The sequence below is a fragment of the Oncorhynchus tshawytscha genome, linkage group LG09 (genome assembly GCF_018296145.1).
Source record: "Oncorhynchus tshawytscha isolate Ot180627B linkage group LG09, Otsh_v2.0, whole genome shotgun sequence".
NCBI lineage: Eukaryota > Metazoa > Chordata > Actinopteri > Salmoniformes > Salmonidae > Oncorhynchus > Oncorhynchus tshawytscha.
The window spans coordinates 2230191-2248332 of record NC_056437.1 but is presented as its reverse complement, the minus strand read 5'-3'; the positions used below and the strand labels follow the sequence as shown (position 1 = coordinate 2248332).

General features: G+C 46.4%; 1 protein-coding gene across 2 annotated transcripts in view; it reads left to right on the top strand.

Annotated features, from left to right (window-relative positions):
• Positions 1-18142, top strand: part of LOC112240907 (ephrin type-A receptor 5) — a 180317-nt gene that overhangs the window by 150448 nt on the left and 11727 nt on the right. For both annotated transcript variants that reach the window (XM_042326366.1, XM_042326365.1), the window contains exon 15: positions 16719-16912. In XM_042326366.1, coding sequence (XP_042182300.1) covers positions 16719-16912 — 194 coding nt within the window. The remainder of the gene's footprint in view (positions 1-16718; positions 16913-18142) is intronic.

Sequence of the window (18142 nt, the reverse complement as noted above, 5' to 3'; positions counted from 1 at the left end):
ACAGTGTGATGGGGATGGAGAGAGAGAGACAGAGTGATGGGGCTGGAGAGAGACAGAGTGATGGGGCTGGAGAGAGACAGAGTGATGGGGATGGAGAGAGAGAGACAGAGTGATGGGGATGGAGAGAGAGAGAGACAGAGTGATGGGGATGGAGAGAGAAAGACAGAGTGATGGGGATGGGAGAGAGAGAGACAGAGTGATGGGGATGAGAGAGAGAGAGACAGAGTGATGGGGAGGGGAGAGAGAGAGAGCCAGAGTGATGGGGATGGAGAGAGACAGAGTGATGGGGATGGAGAGAGAGAGAGAGACAGGGGATGGGGATGGAGAGAGAGACAGAGTGATGGGGATGGAGAGAGAGAGAGACAGAGTGATGGGGAGGGGAGAGAGAGACAGAGTGATGGGGATGGAGAGAGAGAGAAAGACAGAGTGATGGGGATGGGAGAGAGAGAGACAGAGTGATGGGGATGGAGAGAGAGAGACAGAGTGATGGGGATGGAGAGAGAGAGACAGAGTGATGGGGTTGGAGAGACAGAGTGATGGGGATGGAGAGAGAGTGATGGGGATGGAGAGAGAGAGTGATGGGGATGAGAGAGAGAGTGATGGGGACAGAGAGAGTGATGGTGATGGAGAGAGAGAGAGACAGAGTGATGGGGATGGAGAGAGAGAGTGATGGGGATGGGAGAGAGAGAGACAGAGTGATGGGGATGGAGAGAGAGAGTGATTTGGATGGAGAGAAGTGATGGGGATGGAAGAGAGAGTGATGGGGATGGAGAGAGAGAGACAGAGTGATGGGGATGGAGAGAGAGAGAGACAGAGTGATGGGGATGGAGAGAGACAGAGTGATGGGGCTGGAGAGAGACAGTGTGATGGGGATGGAGAGAGAGAGACAGAGTGATGGGGATGGAGAGAGAGAGAAAGACAGAGTGATGGGGATGGAGAGAAGAGAGACAGAGTGATGGGGATGGAGAGAGAGAGAGACAGAGTAATGGGGAGGGAGAGAGAGAGAGACAGAGTGATGGGGAAAGAGAGACAGAGTGATGGGGATGGAGAGAGAGAGAGAGACAGAGTGATGGGGATGGAGAGAGAGAGACAGAGAGACAGATGATGGGGATGAGAGAGAGAGAGAGACAGAGTGATGGGGATGGAGAGAGAGAGAGACAGAGTGATGGGGATGGAGAGAGAGAGAGAGAGAGACAGAGTGATGGGGATGGGTGAGAGAGAGACAGAGTGATGGGGTTGGAGAGAGAGAGAGAGACAGAGTGATGGGGATGGAGAGAGAGAGAGAGAGAGACAGAGTGATGGGGATGGAGAGAGAGAGAGACAGAGTGATGGGGTTGGGAGAGAGAGAGACAGAGTGATGGGGATGGAGAGACAGAGTGATGGGGCTGGAGAGAGAGAGTGATGGGGATGGAGAGAGAGTGATGGGGATGGAGAGAGAGAGACAGAGTGATGGGGATGGAGAGAGAGAGTGATGGGGATGGAGAGAGAGAGTGATGGGGATGGAGAGAGAGAGTGATGGGGATGGAGAGAGAGAGTGATGGGGATGGAGAGACAGAGTGATGGGGATGGAGAGAGAGAGACAGAGTGATGGGGATGGAGAGAGAGAGAGAGAGACAGAGTGATGGGGATGGAGAGAGAGAGTGATTTGGATGGAGAGAGAGTGATGGGGATGGAGAGAGAGAGACAGAGTGATGGGGATGGAGAGAGAGAGACAGAGTGATGGGGATGGAGAGAGAGAGAGACAGAGTGATGGGGATGGAAGCAGACAGAGTGATGGGGATGGAGAGAGACAGAGTGATGGGGCTGGAGAGAGAGAGAAAAAGTGATGGGGATGGAGAGAGAGAGAGAGACAGTGTGATGGGGATGGAGAGAGAGAGAGACAGAGTGATGGGGATGAGAGAGAGAGAGAGACAGAGTGATGGGGATGGAGAGAGAGAGAGACTGATGGGGTTGGAGAGAGAGAGAGACAGAGTGATGGGGATGAGAGAGAGAGTGATGGGGATGGAGAGAGAGTGATGGGGATGGAGAGAGAGAGAGAGACAGAGTGATGGGGATGGAGAGATAGAGTGAGACATAGTCATGGGGATGGAGAGAGAGAGTGAGACAGAGTGATGGGGATGGAGAGAGAGAGTGAGACAAGAGTGATGGGGATGGAGAGAGAGAGAGAGAGACTGATGGGGATGGAGAGAGAGAGAGAGAGAGACAGAGTGATGGGGTTGGAGAGAGACAGAGTGATGAGAGAGAGAGTGATGGGGATGGAGAGAGAGAGTGATGGGGATGGAGAGAGAGACAGAGAGAGAGTGATGGGGATGGAGAGAGAGAATGATGGGGATGGAGAGAGAGAGTGATGGGGATGGAGAGAGAGAGAGAGTGATGGGGATGGAGAGAGAGAGACAGAGTGATGGGGATGGAGAGAGAGAGAGACAGAGTGATGGGGTGGAGAGAGAGAGAGAGAGAGAGACAGTGTGATGGGGTGAGAGAGAGAGAGACAGAGTGATGGGGTGGAGAGAGAGAGAGACAGAGTGATGGGGTGAAGAGAGAGAGACAGAGTGATGGGGCTGGAGAGAGAGAGAGAGACAGAGTGATGGGGCTGAGAGAGAGAGAGAGACAGAGTGATGGGGATGGAGAGAGAGAGAGAGAGAGAGAGAGTGATGGGGTTGGGAGAGAGAGTGATGGGGAGAGAGAAAGACAGAGTGATGTAATGGAGAGAGAGAGTGATGGGGATGGAGAGAGAGAGAGTGATGGGTATGGAGAGAGAGAGTGATGGGTGATGAGAGAGAGAGAGAGAGAGAGATGGGGGTGGAGAGAGAGACAGAGTGATGGGGATGGAGAGAGAGAGAGAGACAGAGTGATGGGGATGGAGAGAGAGAGAGAGACAGAGTGATGGGGATGGAGAGAGCGAGAGACAGAGTGATGGGGTGGAGAGCGAGAGAGAGACAGAGCGAGCCAGAGTGATGGGGATGGAGAGAGAGAGACAGAGTGATGGGGATGGAGAGAGAGAGACAGAGTGATGGGGATGGAGAGAGAGAGAGAGTGCTGGGGATGGAGAGAGAGAGTGATGGGGATGGAGAGAGAGAGAGATGATGGGGATGGAGAGAGAGAGACAGAGTGATGGGGATGGAGAGAGAGAGAGAGTGCTGGGGATGGAGAGAGAGAAAGACAGAGTGATGGGGGTGGAGAGAGAGATACAGAGTGATGGGGATGGAGATAGAGAGAGAGAGAGAGTGATGGGGATGGAGAGAGCGAGAGACAGAGTGATGGGGATGGGGAGAGCGAGAGACAGAGTGATGGGGATGGAGAGAGCGAGAGACAGAGTGTTGGGGGTGGAGAGAGAGACAGAGTGATGGGGGTGGAGAGAGAGAGACAGAGTGATGGGGATGGAGACAGACAGAGAGAGAGAGACAGAGTGATGGGGATGGAGAGAGAGAGAGAGTGATGGGGATGGAGAGAGAGAGTGATGGGGATGGAGAGAGAGAGTGATGGGGATGGAGAGAGAGAGACAGGGTGATGGGGATGGAGAGAGATTTCAACATACCAATTAGGATCTGACTAAAAATACTTGAATCAGTCATAGAGCCCATTGCCCTTTATGGTTGTGAGGTCTGGGGTCCGCTCACCAACCAAGACTTCACAAAATGGGACAAACACCAAATTGAGACTCTGCACACAGAATTCTGCAAAAATATCCTCCGTGTACAACGTAGAACACCAAATAAATGCATTAAATTATCAAAATCCAGAAAAGAGCTGTTAAATTCTACAACCACCTAAAAGGAAGCGATTCACAAACCTTCCATAACAAAGCCATCACCTACAGAGAGATGAACCTGGAGAAGAGTCCCCTAAGCAAGCTGGTCCTGGGGCTCTGTTCACAAACACAAACACACACTACAGAGCCCCAGGACAGCAGCACAATTAGACCCAACCAAATCATGAGGAAACAAAAAGATAACTACTTAACACATTGGAAAGAATTAACAAAAAAACAGAGCAAACTAGAATGCTATTTGGCCCTACACAGAGAGTACACAGCGGCAGAATACCTGACCACTGTGACTGACCCAAAATTAAGGAAAGCCCTGACTATGTACAGACTCAGTGAGCATAGCCTTGCTATTGAGAAAGGCCGCCGTAGGCAGACATGGCTCTCAAGAGAAGACAGGCTATGTGCTCACTGCCCACAAAATGAGGTGGAAACTGAGCTGCACTTCCTAACCTCCTGCCCAATGTATGACCATATTAGAGAGACATATTTCCCTCAGATTACACAGATCCACAAAGAATTTGAAAACAAATCCAATTTTGAAAAACTCCCATATCTACTGGGTGAAATTCCACAGTGTGCCATCACAGCAGCAAGATTTGTGACCTGTTGCCACGAGAAAAGGGCAACCAGTGAAGAACAAACACCATTGTAAATACAACCCATATTTATGCTTATTTATTTTATCTTGTGTCCTTTAGCCATTTGTACATTGTTAGAACACTGTATATATATATAATATGACATTTGTAATGTCTTTACTGTTTTGAAACTTCTGTATGTGTAATGTTTACTGTTAATTTTAGTTGTTTTTCACTTTATATATTCACTTTGTATGTTGTCTACCTCACTTGCTTTGGCAATGTTAACACATGTTTCCCATGCCAATAAAGCCCTTGAATTGAATTGAATTGAATTGAGAGAGAGATAGAGTGATGGGATGGAGAGAGAGTGATGGGGATGGAGAGAGAGAGTGATGGGTATAGAGAGAGACAGAGTGATGGGGATGGAGAGAGAGAGTGATGGGATGGAGAGAGAGAGACAGAGTGATGGGGATGGAGAGAGAGAGAGACAGAGTGATGGGGATGGGAGAGAGAGAGACAGAGTGATGGGGGGGTGGAGAGAGTGATGAGAGACAGAGTGATGGGGGTGGAGAGAGAGAGAGACAGAGTGATGGGGATGGAGAGAGAGAGAGACAGAGTGATGGGGCTGGAGAGAGACAGAGTGATGGGGCTGGAGAGAGAGAGAGACAGAGTGATGGGGATGGAGAGAGAGAGACAGAGTGATGGGGATGGGAGAGAGAGAGAGAGAGACAGAGTGATGGGGATGGAGAGAGAGAGAGAGAGAGAGTGATGGGGATGGAGAGAGAGAGAGTGATGGGGATGGAGAGAGAGAGACAGAATGATGGGGATGGAGAGAGAGAGTGATGGGGATGGAGAGAGAGAGACAGAATGATGGGGATGGAGAGAGAGAGAGAGAGTGATGGGGATGGAGAGAGAGAGAGACAGAGTGATGGGGATGGAGAGAGAGAGAGTGATGGGATGGAGAGAGAGTGATGGGGATGGAGAGAGAGAGTGATGGGTATGGAGAGAGAGAGAGACAGAGTGATGGGGATGGAGAGAGAGAGAGTGATGGGGATGGAGAGAGAGAGAGACAGAGTGATGGGGATGAGAGAGAGAGAGAGAGAGCGAGCCAGAGTGATGGGGATGGAGAGAGAGAGAGACAGAGTGATGGAGAGAGAAAGAGACAGAGTGATGGGGATGGACAGAAAGAGACAGAGTGATGGGGATGGACAGAGAGAGACAGAGTGATGGGGATGGACAGAGAGAGACAGAGTGATGGGGATGGAGAGAGAAAGAGACAGAGTGATGGGGATGGACAGAGAGAGACAGAGTGATGGGGATGGAGAGAGAAAGAGACAGAGTGATGGGGATGGACAGAGAGAGACAGAGTGATGGGGATGGACAGAGAGAGACAGAGTGATGGGGATGAACAGAGAGAGACAGAGTGATGGGGATGGAGAGAGAGAGAGAGAAATAAAGAGGTGGGAGTGAGAGAAGGAGAGAGTGAAAGAGAATGAGAGAGAGAGTGAAGGAGAGAGAAAGAGCTAGAAGGAATGTGGATATGCCAGAGAAAGAAAGAGGGGGAAGAGAGCGAAAAGTGGGGCTGTAGAGAAACACCCAGAGGTCAAAGGTCATTTGGAACACTGGAGCCACATCACATGACTGTCTCTGAGAAACAGAATTCTGACTCAGGCTGGCATATACACATCCACAATTTAGTATTTATTGAAGAATAAATTACCTTCAAATAACCCACAAATCTACCACGGATATTAAACAGCTTTTAGTGCCAATGTACAGGGCGTAGTATTGACAAGTAGGGCTCTACAGTATGGAGCCCAGGAGAGGAGTGGGAGAGGAGGGGAGAGGAGCCAGAGGTGCCAGAGAGGAGGAGAGGTGCCAGAGAGGAAAGGAAAGAAGAGGTGCCAGAGAGGGTCCCTCAAGGAGGTGCAGCTCTCAGTCATGTTTATCTCACAGAGGATGCCTCCTCTCCTTTTCATCCCGCTCTCCTCCTCCTCTTCACTGACAGCTCTATCCATCCCAGCCTCAGATCACTCTTTCTGCTCCATCATTAATCTGTCTGAGCTGCTGCCTGGGTCTCTCTGAGGGAACACAAGTTATTTGATGTTTTATTTAACACCTTCATGAGGATTTCCCTCTGATCTCTGCTAGACTCTCTCCCTCTCTCTCTTTTAGTTAGACTCATTCTCCCTCTCTCTCCCTCTCTCTCTTTTAGCTAGGCGCCTTCTCCCTCTCTCTCTTTTAGTTAGACTCATTCTCCCTCTCTCTCCCTCTCTCTCTTTTAGCTAGGCGCCTTCTCCCTCTCTCTCTTTTAGTTAGACTCATTCTCCCTCTCTCTCCCTCTCTCTCTTTTAGCTAGGCGCCTTCTCCCTCTCTCTCTTTTGTTAGACTCATTCTCCCTCTCTCCCTCTCTCTCTTTTAGATAGACGCCTTCTCCCTCTCTCTCCCTCTCTCTCTTTTAGTTACTCATTCTCCCTCTCTCCTTCTCTCTTTTAGCTAGACGCCCTCTCTCTCTTTTAGTTAGACTCATTCTCCCTCTCTCCTTCTCTCTCTTCTAGCTAGACGCCCTATCTCTCTCTTTTAGTTGGACTCATTCTCCCTCTCCCTCTCTCTCTTTTAGCTAGGTGCCTTCTCCCTCTCTCTCTTTTAGTTAGACTCATTCTCCCTCTCTCTTTTAGTTATACTCATTCTCCCTCTCTTTTAGTTATACTCATTCTCCCTCTCTCTCCCTCTCTCTCTTTTAGCTAAACTCATTCTCCCTCTCTCCCTCTCTCTCTTTTAGCTAAACTCATTCTTCCTCTCTCTCTTTTAGCTAAACTCATTCTCCCTCTCTCTCCCTCTCTCTCTTTTAGCTAGGCGCCTTCTCCCTCTCTCTCCCTCTCTCTTTTAGCTAGACTCATTATCCCTCTCTCTTTTAGTTAGATGCCTTCTCCATCTCTCTCATTTAGTTAGACACCTTCTCCCTCTCCCTCTCTCTTTTAGTTAGACACCTTCTCCCTCTCTCCCTCTCTTTTAGTTAGACACCTTCTCCCTCTCTCCCTCTCTTTTAGTTAGACACCTTCTCCCTCTCTCCCTCTCTTTTAGTGAGACACCTTCTCCCCTCTTTTAGTTAGACACCTTCTCCCTCTCTCCCTCTCTTTTAGTGAGACACCTTCTCCCTCTCCCTCTCTTTTAGTGAGACACCTTCTCCCTCTCTTTTAGTTAGACACCTTCTCCCTCTCTTTTAGTTAGACACCTTCTCCCTCTCTTTTAGTTAGACACCTTCTCCCTCTCTCTCTCTTTTAGTTAGACACCTTCTCCCCTCTCTTTTAGTTAGACACCTTCTCCCCCTCTCTCCCTCTCTTTTAGTAAGACACCTTCTCCCTCTCTTTTAGTTAGACACCTTCTCCCTCTCTCCCTCTCTCTTTTAGTAAGACACCTTCTCCCTCTCTCTTTTAGTTAGACACCTTCTCCCTCTCTCTTTTAGTTAGACACCTTCTCCCTCTCTCTCTCTCTTTTAGTTAGACACCTTCTCCCTCTCTTTTAGACACCTTCTCCCTCTCTCTCTTTTAGTTAGACACCTTCTCCCTCTCTCTTTTAGTTAGACACCTTCTCCCTCTCTCTTTTAGTTAGACACCTTCTCCCTCTCTCTCTCTCTTTTAGTTAGACACCTTCTCCCTCTCTCTTTTAGTTAGACACCTTCTCCCTCTCTCCCTCTCTCTTTTAGTTAGACACCTTCTCCCTCTCTCCCTCTCTTTTAGTAAGACACCTTCTCCCTCTCTCTTTTAGTTAGACACCTTCTCCCTCTCTCTTTTAGTTAGACACCTTCTCCCTCTCTCCCTCTCTCTTTTAGTAAGACACCTTCTCCCTCTCTCCCTCTCTCTTTTAGTTAGACACCTTCTCCCTCTCTCTTTTAGTTAGACACCTTCTCCCTCTCTCCCTCTCTCTTTTAGTTAGACACCTTCTCCCTCTCTCCCTCTCTCTTTTAGTTAGACACCTTCTCCCTCTCTCTTTTAGTAAGACACCTTCTCCCTCTCTCTTAGTTAGACACCTTCTCCCTCCTCTCTTTTAGTAAGACACCTTCTCCCTCTCTCTTTTAGTTAGACACCTTCTCCCTCTCTCCCTCTCTCTTTTAGTTAGACACCTTCTCCCTCTCTCTTTTAGTTAGACACCTTCTCTCCTCTCTCTTTTAGTTAGACACCTTCTCCCTCTCTCTTTTAGTAAGACACCTTCTCCCTCTCTCTTGTAGTTAGACACCTTCTCCCTCTCTCTTTTAGTTAGACACCTTCTCCCTCTCTCTTTTAGTTAGATGCCTTCTCCCTCTCTCCCTCTCTCTTTTAGTTAGATGCCTTCTCCCTCTCTCCCTCCCTCTCTTTTAGTTAGATGCCTTCTCCCTCTCTCTCAATTCAATTCAAAGGGCTTTATTGGTATGGGAAACATATGTGACCGAATGTAGCAACATTTGAAATTGTGTTTTTTACATTTGATAAAACTACAGACTCAGAGCTAGTAAATGGTACATCATACACTACAGTTGAGGAACAATGGGAAAGTAATTCTGCTTTGAAAGTTGATAAACTTGTAACCTCACTTTGAGAAATGGTCCTTATTTGAGAAATGGTCCTTGAGAAATGGTCCCTATTTTTGTCCCTCTCCACCTACTGGAGAGCTCCTCTTTGTCTAAACCCATTCGGCATCGCTCACACACTCTTAAGCCTTGGCCCCATCCATCTCTTTAAGGATTCACATGTGAGGATATGTGCTAAACATAATAAGACAGTGTAGTAAACAACCAAAGATTTCAAGACCAAAAGTGGTAAAGGTTGTAGTAGTTTACAGTAAGGAACAACTCTGGGTAAAACTAGTGCTTGGCCTGTATCCTAATATCACTTTGGTGTAGGTCATCTTGTTCTTCACATTACCATCTCTGGTAAACACACACTATATCAGATACAATCTAAGTTGATTTGTTGCAGACACAGGATACAGAAGCTGTTCCTGTTCCAGACACAGGATACAGAAGGTGTTCCTGTTTCATACACAGGATACAGAAGCTGTTCCTGTTCCAGACACAGGATACAGAAGGTGTTCCTGTTGCATACACAGGATACAGAAGGTGTTCCTGTTCCAGACACAGGATACAGAAGGTGTTCCCGTTGCATTACTCTGTATGCCATGGGCTCTCCAAGGATACCTGTTCCTGTTGCAGACACAGGATACAGAAGGTGTTCCTGTTGCAGACACAGGATACAGAAGGTGTTCCTGTTGCAGACACAGGATACAGAAGGTGTTCCTGTTGCAGACACAGGATACAGAAGGTGTTCCTGTTGCAGACACAGGATACAGAAGGTGTTCCTGTTGCAGACACAGGATACAGAAGGTGTTCCTGTTGCAGACACAGGATACAGAAGGTGTTCCTGTTGCAGACACAGGATACAGAAGGTGTTCCTGTTGCAGACACAGGATACAGAAGCTGTTCCTGTTGCAGACACAGGATACAGAAGCTGTTCCTGTTGCAGACACAGGATACAGAAGGTGTTCCTGTTGCAGACACAGGATACAGAAGCTGTTCCTGTTGCAGACACAGGATACAGAAGCTGTTCCTGTTGCAGACACAGGATACAGAAGCTGTTCCTGTTCCAGACACAGGATACAGAAGGTTTTCCTGTTGCATACACAGGATACAGAAGGTGTTCCTGTTGCAGACACAGGATACAGAAGGTGTAAACAGTACAGTGAAATGGTTACTGGCATGTTTTCATAGTAGCAATATCAAAAACAGAAAGTGTCCAGATGAAAATTGTATAAATATTAGATGATTCTTACCCAGACATACTGGTCTAAATTGATTGGTCATGTGAATGAAATGCTATAACCACACCCTTTAAAAAAATGTATAACCTTTATTTAACTAGGCAAGTCAGTTAAGAACAAATTCTTATTTACAATGACGGCCTAGGAGCAGTGGGTTAACTGCCTTGTTCAGGGGCAGAACAACAGATTTGTACTTTGTCAGCTTGGGGATTTGAACTTGCAACCTTTCGGATACTAGTCCAATACTTTAACCACTAGTTACCTACCCTGCCGCCCCTAGCCATATCTAGCTAAGTGGATGGGTCGCTATTGTCTAGACACATGTTCATGAAATACAATAGAGGGCCACAATCACACCCAGACACACCTGGCTAACTTGATGGGTCATGTAATCATCTGGCGTAGTAGAGTCTTTTGTTTAGACATCTAGCTAAACAATGAATAATATCAACTCATACTACTTCCAATACAAACATAGTCTTATTTTTCATGCTCTGAGAGTCCTTTAGGTGCCTTTTGGTAAACTCCAAGTGGGCTGTCATGTGCCTTTTACTGAGAAATGGCTACTGTCTGGCCACTCTACCAAAAAGGCCTGATTGGTGGAGTGCTGCAGAGATGGTTGTCCTTCTGGGAAGGTTCTCCCATCTCCACAGAGGTATTCTGAAGCTCTTAGGTAGGCCACCAAAAATCCTGAAATTTCCATCCTTACCTATAACATCTTCCGTCAAGATAGAACTGCCAAAGGGGGCGGAATTGCAATCTACTGCAGAGATAGCCTGCAGAGTACTGTCATACTATCCAGGTCTGTGCCCAAACAATTCAAGCTTCTACTTTTCAAAATCCACATTTCCAGAAGCAAGTCTCTCACTGTTGCCGCTTGTTATAGACCCCCTTCAGCCCCCAGCTGTGCCCTGGACACCATATGTGAATTGATTGCCCCCCATCTATTCTCAGAGTTCGTTCTGTTAGGTGACCTAAACTGGGATATGCTTAGCACCCCGGCCGTCCTACAATCTAAGCAAAATTCCCTCAATCTCACACACATTTAAGAAACCTACCAGGTACAACCTTAAATCCATAACCATGGGCACCCTCTTAGATATCATCCAGACCAACTTGCCATCTGCTGTCTTCAACCAGGATCTCAGCGATCACTGCCTCATTGCCTGCGTGCGTGATGGGTCCGTGGTCAAACGACCACCCCTCATTACTGTCAAACACTCCCTAAAACACTTCAGCAAGAAGAAGATGCCTGGTTGTTCTTTAAAAGTGCTTACCTTACCATCTTAAATAAGCCAATGCCACATTCAAAAAATGTTGAACTAAAAACAGATATAGCCCTTGGTTCACCCCAGAATTGACCAGCACAAAAACATCATGTGGTGTTCTGCATTAGCATCGAACACTCCCGCAATATGCAACTTTTCAGGGAAGACAGGAACAAATATACTCAGTCAGTTAGGAAAGCTAAGGCTAGCTTTTTCAAAACAGAAATGTGCATCACTAATTCCAAAATCTTTTGGGACACTGTAAAGTCCATGGAGAATAAGAGCACCACTGTTACGCACGCCTCTATGAAGAGGGAACGCAACACCCTGCTACAACTAAACTCTCTGTGAAGCGAAAAAGGTATGGACTGTAGGTGCGAGTAAAAAAATGACAACAAGCAGAATGTGGTACCGTTTACAAGGACTTTATTCCTTTACACGGTAATATGGGGAAAAGGGGCTGGACAGAACCAAAGCAAAGAAAGTAAATCTCAAAGCCCCCCCCCTCTCCTATCTTACCTGCCTACCCACTACTTACCTAATTTGGCACCACCTGGTGCCCTAACCAAAATACAAGGGGTGGTCCGCCCAGGTCTTACCTAGTGTGCCTAGAAAGCTAATATGCTACGGGTATATGTATGCCCGCGGGCCTCTTGCCTAAGCACTCCCTAGGTGCCTTCCCCTTCCCCCCTGGGAACAAATGAAACAGAATATTAAACAATTTCACAAACAAACTAAGAGACAAAGGACATCAAATAAGTTCTATCTGAGCAACAAACTCACAAAACATACCAACTCTCAGCAATGAACTCCCAGCAAAATCAACCTCTAGCAAAATCTCTCTCTAGCAAAATCTCTACAATGACCTCCCAGCAAATCTACCTCCAGCAAAATCCTCTACAAAAAAGAGTCTCCTGAACAGAACACTGGCTTTTATATAGCGTCTGAAGGAATGGGTAATTGGAGACAGCTGTGTCTTGACGAGGGGGCGGGGTCAGCTCTCCAATTAGCCCTGGAGTCGACCAATCAGCTGCTTGAGGGATTTCAGGAAGCCATTTCCTGAAATAAACACATGCAAATACACAAACTACAACACATAATCTGGGGAACGTAACAACCACCTCCCAGCTGCCCACTGCACTGAGGATAGGAAACTGTCACCACCGATAAATCTATGATAATCGATAATTGAAATAAGCATTTTTCTACGGCTGGCCATGCTTTCCACCTGGCTACCCTTGCCAACAGCTTAGCACCCCCTGCAGCAACTTGCCCAAGCCCCCCCTGCCTTCCCCTTCACCCAAATCCAGACAGCTGATGTTCTGAATTGCTGCTAAATCGGGATCCCTACAAGTCAGCAAGGCTAGACAATCGTGACCCTCTCTTTCTAAAATGATCCCTATTACTAGCCTGTTTAACCTCTCTTTTGTATCATCTGAGAACCCTAAAGATTGGAAAGCTGCTGCGGTCATCCCTCTCTTCAAAGGGGGTGACACTCTAAACCCAAACTGTTACAGATCTATATCCATCCTGCCCTGCCCTGCCTCTAGACCCAAACTGTTACAGATCTATATCCATCCTGCCCTGCCCTGCCTCTAGACCCAAACTGTTACAGATCTATATCCATCCTGCCCTGCCCTGCCTCTAGACCCAAACTGTTACAGACCTATATCCATCCTGCCCTGCCTTTCTAAAGTCTTTGAAAGCCATGTTAACAAACAGATCACTGACCATTTCTAATCTCACCATACCTTCTCTGCTACGCAATCTGTTTTCCGAGCTGGTCATGGGTGCACCTCAGCCACGCTCAAGGTACTAAACGATATCATAACCGCTATTGATAAAAGACAGTACTGTGCAGCTGTTTTTATCGACCTGGCCAAGGCTTTCGACTCTGTCAATCAGCACATTCTTATCAGCAGACTCAATAGCCTTAGTTCCTCAAATGACTGCCTTGCCTGGTTCACCAACTACTTCTCAGATAGAGTTCAGTGTGTCAAATCGGAGGGCATGTTGTCAGGACCTCTGGCAGTCTCTATGGGGCTACCACAGGGTTCAATTCTCAGGCCGACTCTTTTCTCTGTATATATCAATGATGTCGCTCTTGCTACTGGTGATTCTCTGATCCACCTCTATGCAGACAACACCATTCTGCATACTTCTAGCCCTTCTTTGGACACTGTGTTAACAAACCTCCAAAGGCCTGCTTTTAAATGCTAGTAAAACTAAATGCATGCTCTTCAACCCATTCGTCACCAAACCCAGTGGCTCCAGGTCATCTATAAATCTTTGCTAGGTAAAGCCCTGCCTTATCTCAGCTCACTGGTCACCATAGCAACACCCATCCGTAGCACTCGCTCCGGCAGGTATATTTCAATGGTCATCCCCAAAGCCAACACTTCCTTAGGTCGTATTTCCTTACAGTTCTCTGCTGCCAATGACTGGAACGAATTGCAAAAATCACTGAAGCTGGAGTCTTAAATCTCCCTCACTAACTTTAAGCATCAGCTGTCAGAGCAGCTTACCGATCACTGTACCTATACACAGCCAATCTGTAAATAGCACACCCAACTACCTCATCCACATATTTATTATTTATCCTCTTGCTCTTTTGCACCCCAGTATCTCTACTTGCACATCATCATCTGCACATCTAACACTTCAGTGTTAATGCTAAATTGTAATTATTTCACCTCTATGGCCTATTATTGCCTTATCTCCCTACTCTTCCTCTGCCTTATCTCCCTACATTTGCACACATTCTTAACTGGCCTACCTGGTTAAATAAAGGGAACTTGTTCTCAACTGGCCCACCTGGTTAAATAAAGGGAACTTGTTCTCAACTGGCCCACCTGGTTAAATAAAGGGAACTTGTTCTCAACTGGCCTACCTGGTTAAATAAAGGGAACTTGTTTTCAACTGGCCTACCTGGTTAAATAAAGGGAACTTGTTCTCAACTGGCCTACCTGGTTAAATAAAGGGAACTTGTTCTCAACTGGCCTACCTGGTTAAATAAGGATCTTCAATGCTGCAGAAATGTTTTGTTACCCTTCACCAGATCCTCGACACAATCTACGGACAATTCCTTTGACCTCATGGCTTGGTTTTTACTCTGACATGGACTGTCAACTATGAGACCTTATATAGACAGGTGTGTGGCTTTCCAAATCATGTCCAGTAAATTGAATATACCACAGGAATATACCACAGAATTAGGATTTTAAAAATTAGGTTTTTTATTATGGGATGTCGCCTAACAGATATAGGAGTTAATCAATGTTTCATTTGTTTTCAAATTCTTTGTGAGTCGGTGTGGAAACATGTCTCTAGTGTGGTCATACATTTGGCAGGAGGTTAGGAAGTGTAGTTCAGTTTCCACCTCATTTTGTGGGCAGTGAGCACAGAGCCTGTCTTCTCTTGAGAGCCAGGTCTGCCTACGTCGGCCTTTCTCAATAGCAAGGCTATGAGTCTGTACATAGTCAAAGTTGGGTCAGTCACAGTGGCCACTGTGTACTCTCTGTTTAGGGCCAAATAGCATTCTAGTTTGTTCTGTTTGTTTTGTTAATTCTTTCCAATCTTTTTGTTTTCTCATGATTTGGTTGGGTCTAAATGTGCTGCTGTCCTGGGGCTCTGTGGGGTCTGTTTGTGTTTGTGAACAGAGCCCCAGGACCAGCTTGCTTAGGGTACTCTTCTCCAGGTTCATCTCTCTTTAGGTGAGGGCTCTGTGGGGTCTGTTTGTGTTTGTGAACAGAGCCCCAGGACCAGCTTGCTTAGGGGACTCTTCTCCAGGTTTGTCTCTCTGTAGGTGGGGGCTTTGTTGTAGAATTTAACAGCGCTTTTCTGGATTTTGAAAAATAGCGGGTATCGATCTAATTCTGTTCTGCATGCATTATTTGGGGTTTTACGTTGTACACAGAGTATATTTTTGCAGGATTCAATTTGGTGTTTGTCCCATTTACTGAATTCTTGGTTGATGAGCGGAACCAGACCTCACAACCATCAAGGGCAATGGGCCCTTATAACGGGGCATGTTGTTGTTGTTGTTGCCAGATCCTAATTGGTATGTTGAGTTTTATGTTCCTTTTGATGGCATAGAATGCCCTTCTTGCCTTGTCTCTTAGCTCGTTCACAGCTTTGTGGAAGTTACCCGTGGCTGAGGTATGTATTGTTTTTTGTGTGCTCTAGGCCATCGGTGTCTAGATGGAATTTATTTTTGTGGTCCTGGCAACTGGACCTTTTTTGGAACACCATTATTTTTGTCTTACTGAGATTTACTGTCAGGGCCCAGGTCGGTGCAGAAGATCTAGGTCCTGCTGTAGGCCCTCCTTGGTTGGGGACAGAAGCACCAGATCATCAGCAAACAGTAGACATTTGACTTCTGATTCTAGTAGGGTGAGGCCGGGTGCTGCAGACTGTTCTAGTGCCCTGGCCAATTTGTTGATATATTTGTTGAAGAGAGTGGGGCTTAAGAGTTTGAGTCTAGCCAATTTGAATTTGTAGTCTGTATATTTTATTATTTCATTGAGGATGCCATCAACACCACAAGCCTTTTTGGGTTGGAGGTTTTGTATTTTCAATGTAATTAGACAATCCAGTGGGTTCTGGTAGTCTTTAATCGTTGATTCTAAGATCTGTATTTGATCATGTATATGTTTTTGCTGTTTGTTCTTTGTTATAGAGTCATAAAGACTAGAGAAGTGATTTATCCACACATCTCCATTTTGGATAGATAATTCTTTGTGTTTGTTTTTATGTTTTCCAATTTTCCCAGAAGTGGTTAGAGTCTATGGATTCTTCAATTACATTGAGCTGATTTCTGACGTGCTGTTCCTTCTTTTTCCGTAGTGTATTTCTGTATTGTTTTAGTGATTCACCATAGTGAAGGTTTAGACTCAGGTTTTCTGGTTCTCTGTGTTTTTGGTTGGATACGTTTATCAATTTCTTTCTTAAGTTTTTGCATTCTTCCTCAAACCATTTTTCATTGTTGTTAATTTTCTTCAGTTTTATGTTTTCTCTCTCTCTCTTAGCAAGATGCCTCCTCACTCTTTCTCTCCCTCTCCCTCTTTCCCTCTCTATTTTAGCTAGACTCTTTCTCCCTCTCTCTTTTAGCTAGACATTGTCTCCCTCTCTCTCTCCCTATCTTTTTCTTTTAACTAGTCGCAGTCTCACCCTCTCCATCTCCCTCTCTCTTTAATTAGACACCATCTCCCTCTCAGTTAGACTCTATCTCTCCCTCTCTCTCGCATCTCTGTAGTTCTGTACCACCTAACCTTTGACCCCTGACCTCTGACACCTAACCTCTCCCTCCAGGTTATTAAGGCAGTTGAGGAGAGCTACCGTCTTCCAGGCCCTATGGACTGTCCTGTAGTTCTGTACCACCTGATGATGGCCTGCTGGCAGAAGGACAGGAACAGCAGACCCAAGTTTGAGGAGATCGTCTGCCTGCTAGACAAACTGATACGCAACCCCAGCAGTCTCAAAGCCCTGGTCAACTCATCACACAGGTCAGGAGGATTTACGGATGGATTTGTTTCTGTTACTTTTACTGAGGTCGGTGTGACGGACATAACTGCTTGCTTAACTGGCATTGACCTCGGGTCCTCTGTCTCGCAAACACACGTGACCTCCCTGATCTCGAGAACTCTGTCTCGCAAACACACGTGACCTCCCTGATCTCGAGTCCTCTGTCTCTCAAACACACGTGACCGTCCTGATCTCGAGTCCTCTGTCTCTCAAACACACGTGACCTTCCTGATCTCGAGTGCTCTGTCTCGCAAACACACGTGACCTCCCTGATCTCGAGTCCTCTGTCTCTCAAACACACGTGACCTCCCTGATCTCGAGTCCTCTGTCTCTCAAACACACGTGACCTCCCTGATGACAATGCCTGAGCCAGTTATGCCACCGGAAAGCTTTGATTGGCTAAATGGCTAAATGGATAAATGGATAAATGGATAAATGGATAAATGGCTAATTGGATAAATGGCTAAGAAGCTAAAAGTCGTCACAGGAAATCAGGGCGTGTTGACAGTTGTAACACATAAATATCTCCTGTCACACGCACACACACACACGATCTCCTGTCACACACACACACACACACACACACACACACACACACACACACACACACACACACACACACACACACACACATACACGATCTCCTGTCACACACACACACACACACACACACACGATCTCCTGACACACACACACACACACACACACAGACTATATATATTGTCACACACACACTATATATTGTCACACACACACACACACAATCTCCTGTCACACACACACACTATATATTGTCACACACACCATATCCTGTCCCTTGGTTGGACTTTGAGCTGAGCAGAAGTGGCATCAGACAAATGAATCCCAATTCTAGGAATAGCATGCAGAGAGTGGTGTTCTCCACACTATCATGGTTTTCAGACAGAGCTCCTAGTCAATATTTACCCTGTGGTTCTTCATTCTATCGCTGGGACTGATGCACATGGAAGAATCATGCTGCATCTTAGGAACTGCTTTACATAATTGGAAGTGCTGTTAAATTGGTTGGTTGGAGCTTGGCTCAGTGGTAATATGTTCTGCTCTGTGGTTCCATTCCGTTGTTTCCTAGCCTGGGAATCATTAGCACTATGGATTTTTCTGCTTGGGAATAATGTTATGTGGCTATTTAAATAGAACAGTGTAATTCCATTTTAGCAGCAGCTGTAATTGTG